At 39.9% G+C, this 9,217-nt stretch overlaps 1 protein-coding gene and 1 long non-coding RNA gene across 5 annotated transcripts in view; one reads left to right on the plus strand and one right to left on the minus strand.

Moving 5' to 3' along the window:
- The window catches only part of SPATA7 (spermatogenesis associated 7), a 34,750-nt gene extending 31,936 nt beyond the window's left edge, over nt 1-2,814 (plus strand). For all 4 annotated transcript variants that reach the window (XM_421307.8, XM_004941852.5, XM_040701565.2 and 1 more), the window contains 4 exons: nt 202-255; nt 856-936; nt 1,585-1,642; nt 1,971-2,814. In XM_421307.8, coding sequence (XP_421307.4) covers nt 202-255; nt 856-936; nt 1,585-1,642; nt 1,971-2,462 — 685 coding nt within the window. In that variant the 3' untranslated portion in view covers nt 2,463-2,814. The remainder of the gene's footprint in view (nt 1-201; nt 256-855; nt 937-1,584; nt 1,643-1,970) is intronic.
- Nucleotides 1-3,044, minus strand: part of LOC121110925 — a 28,327-nt gene extending 25,283 nt beyond the window's left edge. Inside the window, exons 1-2 of the long non-coding RNA XR_005860282.2 lie at nt 2,906-3,044; nt 1,430-1,503 (exon numbers count right to left, since the gene is read on the minus strand). This is a non-coding gene — a long non-coding RNA (uncharacterized LOC121110925). The remainder of the gene's footprint in view (nt 1-1,429; nt 1,504-2,905) is intronic.
- Between the last annotated feature and the right edge of the window lie 6,173 nt (nt 3,045-9,217).

The following is a 9,217-nucleotide window of genomic DNA, read 5'->3' on the forward strand; positions in this document are numbered from 1 at the left end:
CCTTTCAGGCTTCAAGGTAGGCAGACAATTTTGCTATTGGAGTAGGGTTTCAGAACTGCTGGTGTGTGTTTTTTTTTCCTCCAAGGAGTAGGGGGACAGGAGAGGGAGATGACTCCAGAAGAGCATGAAATGCAAGGTGCTATGCAGGGTTTTCATAATATTGCTCTTTGCTGTTTCTTACCCTCTGATTTTTATGATTAGAGAGGCATCGTTATATGCTGAGCAGCCTTCAGCGAGGATGAATATCGAGGCTGTGTAAGTATATTTACACCATTTTTCTTCTAGTTTGGAACAATAAACCAGAAGCCCTCAAAACTGATGAAACAATAAATAAGGACTTGGAATAAACTCGTTCACAATCTACAGTAAAACTGATACAAATTTATATGTAATAGTTAACAACTTCCATGTCAATCCAAATCTGAAAAAATTCCCTATAACTTTGGAGTTAAGATAGATTGCTACTATCCAGTGGCTAAACTTTAAACATTTTCAGTTCTTTTTTTGGACTAAAATCTGTCTGGAGCAAATTAGAAATTAGAAAGATTAGAATGTGGTGTTGAGGTAAATTCTTACCAAATTTCTGCTCTGAGATTTGATGAGAAGTAACAGAGATTTGAGTTATATTCAGAAAGAGATGGTCAGTGATCTCTCATGACCTCAGGAAAGTGGTCCGATATCTTTGTGCTTTAGATAGTCTGGTTCTTTTCTAACTTTAAACATGTAATATAGATCAACTATAGTCATTCTTCATAGAGGGAACCAAAATGACAGTCTTCATTCTTCTGTTCTTACAGACAGGTAGGTGTCTGTATTTTTAACCATTTAACATTGAGCTTTCTGTTCTTCCTCCAGGGAAGAAGATGACCATTTGTATTTAACTTTCATTGAAGATGTAACAAATGAAATTCTTAACATTGGGCTGTTTTCTAACAGGTAGATTATGCCTATTTTAAAATTTGTAATGCTGTGTCAGTATACATTTCATTGCCTTTTAAGAATATATAAATACCCAGTTACCCCTTGCTTGTTTTATTTCCTTTTGATTCTTGCTTTATATAAGAAAAGAGGACTGGGAAAGAGCTGCAGGTCATCTACTGCAGTCTACTGCAATGTAACATGAGATGCAGCCTCTATTAGAAACTGATCTATGTGGAACAATGCTAAGAAAAAATAATTTTACTTTGCAAGATCTGTTTTGCTAAATAAACAAAGTTATTAATCTTTGATACAGTACTTCCTTCACTGCCTTTCTGTCCTCATTCCTGTTCCAGTATGAATTCAGCCTTCAATATGCATTGTAAGGATTACACACTGTTTCAGATAAGGGTTCCCTAGTTATGAAGTCGTATTTTTTTTTTTAATAATTAAACAATAAGTAATGATTCAATGCATGGATGTGAGCATTACTCCCAGATTCTTTACTTACCTGTAGAATAAAGGCCCCAAGTAGCCCTCTTTGTGACAGAGCTTAATTAAAACAATCTTAATGGTCCTCTTCAGCTAAGAAATAAAAATCAAGAACTGGGTTTGTTAAAACATGATTTGTTTGTGTTACCTGATTTTAATTATTTTTATTTGCAGAGTTCTGGAGCAATTGTTCGAGTGTCATATAGAAGAATATAAGAACCGTTTGGATGAGGTAGGTACTGCCTCTGTAATATTCTCACTTTCCACATTTCCAAAGTACAGTGGAAAGGTACTGGTACATTTTCTTGGGTATGTAACCATAATAATCAGTGGGGAGCATCTTTCTTTATAAGATATTTGCAGACTTCTGATCTACCAGGAGTAAGGCATAGTCACAAAAAAGGGACAGTAGTCAACTCAGTTTGGTGACTCTTGCTGTATAATTTAGTCACTCAGTTGCAAGCAGCCTTGATTTCTTTAGTCAGAATGAGGCCCTGAGTTCTGGGCAGATAAGCACTATGGACTTCAGAGGTGTCACCCTTTCTTTCTTCACACCCTAGAGCAAAATGCGGCACCTGTTGGATGTGCTTAAAGCAGACCTTGGCTGCAGCCCAGGCAGTGGTGCAGAGCAAATCCGTGCAGGCTGGGAAGCCTTTGAGTTGCTGGATCTGGGAAAGTTTAATATGATGGAACAGCTTGAGTTTTCCAGTAGAAGTCGGAGGCAAGGAAAAGCTACCAGAAGTGAAGAGTTCTTTAAGACCCTGGATTTATTATTAAAGGAACCAAGCACATGTGAAGTGCCACTATGCAGTGAAAATTCAAAGAAGACAGAGAGCAAGGGTGACTTTTCAGAAGATATTGATGAAATGATGAATGCTGAAACAGAGTCTCATGTTTGTGTGAAATCTGAAGACCCAGATGCTTCACCCTCATGTGAGGAAACTCTAAACTTGATTACTTGTGACAGTGATTTGGAAGCCAACAAGGAACTTGATGATCTTGAGGAAAACTTTGCAGAGGTCCTTCAGATCGCACATGACCACTCATTATAGTGGCCAAAATGTAGCTGTTGAATAGGGAGGAAACTATTTTTGTAGACAATTGCTATTCACTAAATAAACAGAAGTAAATTGTTTATCTTCAGGTGTGTTTTAACGGAATCACTGAATTTTCTTTAGTAATTTATTACAGATCAGTGAGCATTTCTGTACAGTCTACATCAGTAAAGGGTAAAATGACTGTTAAAAAATACTTTATATATTTTGTCTATAAATGTATAGCCCAGAACTAACTTTTGAGAATATTAAAATTAGGTGTATATTTTATAGAAAGCTGCAGAGTAAGTTATGAAATATTTATTGTTTTTATTTGTGACAAATAAATTAATTGGTGACATTTCTAGTATAATGGTGGTCCATGTTATAAAGATCCAAGATTTTTGTAGTTTGCAAGAAGAACTCAATTTACCCACACTGAAATATGGTGTGCTACATACCTGCAGAGCAGAGACAGAACTGTTTGTTCAGCTTGGAAGAAGGCAGCGTTTTTTCCTCTCTTAGTGTTCAGCCGTTGTTTGATGTTAAATCCCACTGGAGCATGAAGTTCTTATTATCTACTTTTTTTCTTTTCACAGTACCTGTAGAACATAGCAAACAAGGTTTCCTTGCGTTAGCTTGAATGAAATATGGCTTGAGTATAGACAGGCAACTTTCCAAAAATAAGCATTTATTTCTAATACTGCTAGATGATCATTCCTTCTTTCTCAACTATGACCTGAATTGTCTTATTCCTTGCATCAACAGGTAAGAAAACCATTTTGCATTATTAGCTGGTCTCATGCCAGAAACAGACATAGTTATAGCTGTAGCATACAGCAGCTTTTAAGCTGTTCAGTACACATGCAGCTTGTTTTATGTACAGCTCTTGAGCTACTTAATCCTACTTGTACATGGTTTAGGTGGTAGTTCTGGGAAGTGAAGACTGCAACAGTTTTCACACTACATAACACTAAAATACAGTCCAGTTTCTTGCATTGATGGCAACCTTGGCATAGCATTCTGCAGAGAGTTTGGGGTTTGGAAAAAAGAGGTCCAGGAAGAGTTGGACAAACCCAAACGGAAGAGCTCATCAACTTGCACACGCAGCTACCTCCTCTGTTGCTCAAGAGCTTCTATGAAACACTATTAAACCTGTAAGCTCAATGATTGATTGCAGTGTGCCAAAAGCTTCAGTAGACCATTGCTTCATCGTGAAGCATAAGCTTTTCTTGGGGAAGAAAAAAACAAAAAACCTCCCAAAAACTCTTTCAAAAAGCCAAATAAAAGCACTGCTTCTGGCAGTCACCAGTGTTGCAGTGCAGTGTATGTTTTCCAAGAAAACGAAAAGACACTTTCCTGGCTGTCTTGGTCATAATGATAAATCACCCTTGTTGACAGTGACAGCAGTGTGTTTTATTTTACCCATGTACACGTGGCTGAGCAGATGAGTCTTTCATCTGCTGTGCTCAACTGGTATCTATCTTAAAAGTCTGGCCTGCAGCATGAGTGCCCTGGCTCACTAAAAAGTAGGGAAGATGATGTGAGGGTTTTGCATTGCTCCATCAGAGCCTGTCTCATTGAGAAGACACAGCCACAGGACTGACTCAGTGCCAGGATCATTTGTCCCTCATCCCAAGAGACTGAAACCTTTCTCCCATCCCCAGAGCAACTCCCTTTATCTTTCTTAGCCCAGAAGTGAAGAACTGGATGCACCCAGACAATTGGGTTGTGTACTACATGAAAAAAAATGAACACAGAGTGACAAGCTAGGTCTGGTGGCTATAAATATGGTTTATATATAGAACTAAAGAGTGTGGTGAGCCACCTCCAGATGCAGAGCCTTGTTGCTCCTCTGCCGTGACTGCACTGGCTCCTGAAGCCCTCCCTCAGAGTTCTCCAACATTGATCCATTATGGAATTAAAATTTTCTCCTACCACGTTGTTGTATAACCTACATGATAAAAAGGACCACTCAGCAAACTTCGGCTTGTGGTCAACGTAAGTCTGATTAAGTATTAATAAAAGAGAGATTCATATTAAAATTCTGCAAATTAAAGCATAGCAGTGAAAGTGGTCATGACTTCAGCATGCAGAAAGGTGCAAATAATGACACAGTCATTTCCTGCAGTATGAGTAACATGAAAATAAACAAGTACTGTTCCTTGACCATGTTTCCTGTGGATGAGCTGTCTGAACATTGGTGACGTTTTATCTGGGTAGGTGGTAGTTAAAGCAGTAAATGAATAAAAACTGACCTTCTACAAAGAAAGCATCTGTCTGCCTAAACCACGATTACAGAAATTTCCTGGACATTGAGTGAAATACTCAGTAAGGAACCACAGGGGAGCACACGGATATGCCAGCAGCTGGAGCAGTCAGCGCAGGCAGGAGAACTGGTTTCTTGTTCAACCACTCCCAACAGGTAGTGGGGAAAGAACACTCGAGATAAATGTTATCAATATGAAATCAATTAGCTTATCTCACATATAGATCCAAAAGTAAACTCAGGCTATCCAGGGCCTAATACTTTCCTCGTTTCCTTATTCACATTTACATTTGGTGGTTCTTCAAATGTAAGTTGTTTAAGCAATTTGATACACAAACCAGACCCACATCACTGCTAAGACTAATCATTAATGCAAGCTTCGTTTTCTCTCTTGAACTTCAGGGTTATAAAAAAAAAATTAAGGTGGGTGGTGGGGGAGGCATGATTTATTTATTTATTTTTTAATCTCATCACCTCGAGTTTCCATTCATTTGATGATATATTCAGATTTCGGTGTAAGCCCTTGGAGAACAAAAGGTAGTCTCACCACCATTGACTACAAATCAGAATATTTTGGAAGTAACTGTTAGGAGCGGTCAGCTGCTCTGATCTACAATAGGAAGATTTATTTCTGCCCAGGCTCATGTGGGCAATAAACACATGTAATAGCGTCAGTGCGTACTTCAAATGATCAAAAGCCCATTATTGTTACTTTGCTCTGTGACAAAAAAGTCTCTTATCTTTAAAGCCTACATTTTTGTCATCAGTGGCCTTGTTTTCAGAGATAGGATTCTGTTTGCTTACAAATCAAAGTGGGGCTTTGGGTCATTTGAAATAAAGATTCATGTGATGAAGGAAGAAGGTGCTTAGATGTCTCAGTGCTATCTAGAGAAGAAAAAGGAAAACCTGCAAGCAAAACCGAAACTCTCGTATTACCCCTAATCAACCTAAACAATATAACAAAAAAAGTGAAAACACACAGCATTGTAACTTGAGGCTTAAAATTTCTCACTCCAAAACAACCAAGCCAGATACTCACCAGCAGTCCTGTTTTCTTTATCGAAAGTGAAATCTGCTTCATTCAGAAACATTCATCATCAGTTTCCATTCCAAGTGGCAGAGCAATTGATGTGCAAACAGGTGAGCAGTAAACTAATCTGCTGCACCAGCCATTGCATGTTGCATGGGTCACCACCAGTCAGGGAATCCAGTTTCAAAGCCTGTAAGTGGATCTTGTGCCAGCGGAAGCTGAACTTGTCATGGAGAGAACACAACGCTGGGAAAGGAAAGAAGCAGCAACAATTTTCACTTGCATGACCCTTCATCAGTTGAGCCGCAGAGGACCTATAGCTCATGTCCACCTCAACCACCTAAATGAAATTCTATGGGGACTTCACGAGATCAAGCAGTCCAAGGGCAGCAACAAGAAAAGTTAATTCAATTGAAGGGAATCAAAATTAACAGTGCTGTGCCTACTATGCACAGGGCTTTCTGTACCCTGTAGAAAACATCCAAAGTAACTCTCAACAGAGTAACTCAACAAAATAACTCTCAACAAAATAACTCTACAGGCCTCACAGAAGACTTGGTCTCTTAAATGCACTCACTATGCTCATTTCAGCAGGGAGCAGAGGGCAGGAGGTGTGCAGGACACCGAGGTGACAATACACAAGTTGCACTCATCTGGTAAGCTGTTGGACTGGTCTGCAGAAGCTGTAGGGATGCTAGAGACACAGGATATATGGTCTCAGTGAGAGTAAGCACAGACTTCCGTGCAGTAGTTGTTCCTGTTGCATGCTCAGCACAGCCAAACTCCCATGCAGTCCTTCCAGCCCTCCCTATCACGTTGGTGGAATGAAATTAGACCTTGAGAAGGGCAAGTAAAGGCTAAATAAAAGGAGTGGGGAGGCATCTGTAACTTGAGAAACTCACACAGCCTTGGTCTGGCAGACCATAGAGCTATGCCTCCCCATTCTCAGAGGACAGGCAGCGTGATCTGTAGCACGAGGTGCAGAGCTCTCAGCAGTTATCCCAGGAATTCAGCGAGCCCACAGGACTCCCCTTACAGTATCTGCATGAGGTTGCAGCGTACCTTACATCTCACAGCAACCTGCCGCCAATTCCAGAAGATGAAGAGCAGAATGATGAGGTGACCCCAACCCAGCTATCTCTTTCTCTCACCCACAAGCATACTTGCATGCCAAAGAAGAAACTAAGGAATGTGTCAAAGGCCATCAGCCTTCCTGTCAGCCTGGGAATTCCTCACAGGACCTCTGAGCAGGGGCCTCCCCAGCCATAAATTCAGCTTGGAAGCATTTGGCACCCTTTTTCCCAGTGTTTGACACAAGCAAGAGCAGAGATGATATGGATAGCACAGGTCTGGGAGCCGGCTCTGAGGCTTCCCAAATGCTGGGTGCAATCATCTCAGATAACAATGGATTGTGTGAGAGAAATAACTCAGTTTTCCTTTCCCTAGAAACAAATTCACATGGTGGGCCCTTCCCTCCAGCCTTGAGAGTCTTCAGCCTTGCACAATAGCTTTCAACCTACATATGTCAAGGGTCCCCACTCTGACTTTCTATGGCATGCATGTTCTTCATGGCTCTTCCTCAATATCTGAGCTTCTTAGAGCCTCTGCTTAGTTCAATTCACAGCACAGTGAGATCTCCCCTAAAGGGTTACTGGCATATTCTCTTTATGACCAGCTCCAGAACCTTTACCCAAAGTGGTAACTGAGAGGTGAGAGACCTCCCTGCCACTGTGAAGCACGCATGATGCAGACTCTGGCACATTCCAGTTGCAAAACTATGGGGCAAGTCTGAAACAAGATAGGCTGTCTCACAAAGCTACCTTCACAGGTATAGAGAATTTAGCTAGTAGCTACTGCTACTGGAGCAGTATTTCTAGTTTCTTTCAACAGTGAATGTAAATTAGCCTCAGTTCTGCTTATTTGTCATAATTTAAAGACCAGCATTGTGCATAGAGATAAGGCTGTCATTTTGTCCTGCAAACACAACAGTTCCTTCTGCCCTTTAAAGCGTAAGAGGAATTTGGGGGAAAAAAAGACAAATCTTTCATCAACCACCGAAGTTTGTTTCTATTTTTGCCAAACAATTGTGTTTTCCTCCTCTTTCCTAATTACAGTTTGGTCCTGACTACTGACACAATGCTGTGTTTCCCCTCTCCTTACAAAGGAGGAAACAGATGTTCTCATTTGAACAGAGCGTTGCCACTTTTTCCAGCCAGAAGTTATCTCCAGAGAAAATCCAATCAAATGTACTGATTATTGTTGCTGGCCTACTGAAAGCTCCCTTGCTGAGGGAGTACTATAACCAGGAAATAAAAACAACATTGTATTTATAACATGTCAATGAAAGGATGGGTCTTCTTTGAGCTGGAAAATTGAGGCAGAACAGCTCCCTAAGATTTATAGTTTCAAATTAAATTGCTTCCCCAGATTTATGAAGAAAAGTACATATTTGGTGTCTGATGAAAATTAAGTGATGGAGACCTACAGCTCCTGGTTTTCAGGAGACAGCCCATATTTCTGAAATACAAGGCGAGCATGAACTGTTTCTAGGGGCTCAGAGACAGACAGTTGAGAACAAATCAAATTATTTCTATACAGCTATTGTTTAGTAAACTCAGATAAATCCTGGTAAATCTACTAAAACGATATCTTAAACATGACCAAACTAAAAACAGTCTTCAAAATTTAAACCTCCAAAGTGTTTTTGCTCAAGGTTCTGATAATGGAAAGACATTTTCAGCCACAATCAGTCATGAATAGTATGGTATGCAGAGAGAAGACATCAGATACACATAGGCACACACTAAAGTATGCGGTTCTTTCAAATCACTGATTATCAGTATTAACCAGGCTTGACAGGGGCTTTCTTCCTAGGTACTTAACACCAGTGAAAATTCTTCATCTGCCTCTGGGTATGATAATTCTGGGTCTGTTCGTGGAAGGATTTGATGTCCTTCTAAATTTACCTAAGGCACGTGATTGTCATTTTAGAAATGGCTAATAATAATAATCTCAACTAAGAACCTTAGATTAAGAAATCTCACATGCAAGCCCTTGATGTCTTTCCTGCTTTGTTTATTACAGCAGATACCTTAAATCCGTAGAATAAGCAGGGCAGTAAGTAATACTGGTTTGGTTAGTTGACTATGGCCAATGTTTGGCTTAAATCTAGGTATCTATCTGAAGGATTTTCCTGCTTATCTCTGGGAGATATGGTGCTTAATTAGAAATAGGAAAGATTTTTTCTTTCTAAGCTCCATCTCTTCTAGCTTCCCCATCTGTCTTGTGCCCTTTTCTTTCAGAGAGTGCAAAAACAGGCACAAGCCCTGAAGTCCTTTCTTCAGAAAAGCTCCCAAAGGATGCCAAGAATTCAAAGGTTATTTTCTGATAAAATAGTCCTAAGCTCAACCACTTCCTACTTTTGCTTTTTCTCTGAATTAATGAGGCCAGGTTCAAAGCAATTGCAATAATGAT

Source organism: Gallus gallus, chromosome 5 (genome assembly GCF_016699485.2).
Source record: "Gallus gallus isolate bGalGal1 chromosome 5, bGalGal1.mat.broiler.GRCg7b, whole genome shotgun sequence".
NCBI classification, from domain to species: Eukaryota; Metazoa; Chordata; class Aves; order Galliformes; family Phasianidae; genus Gallus; species Gallus gallus.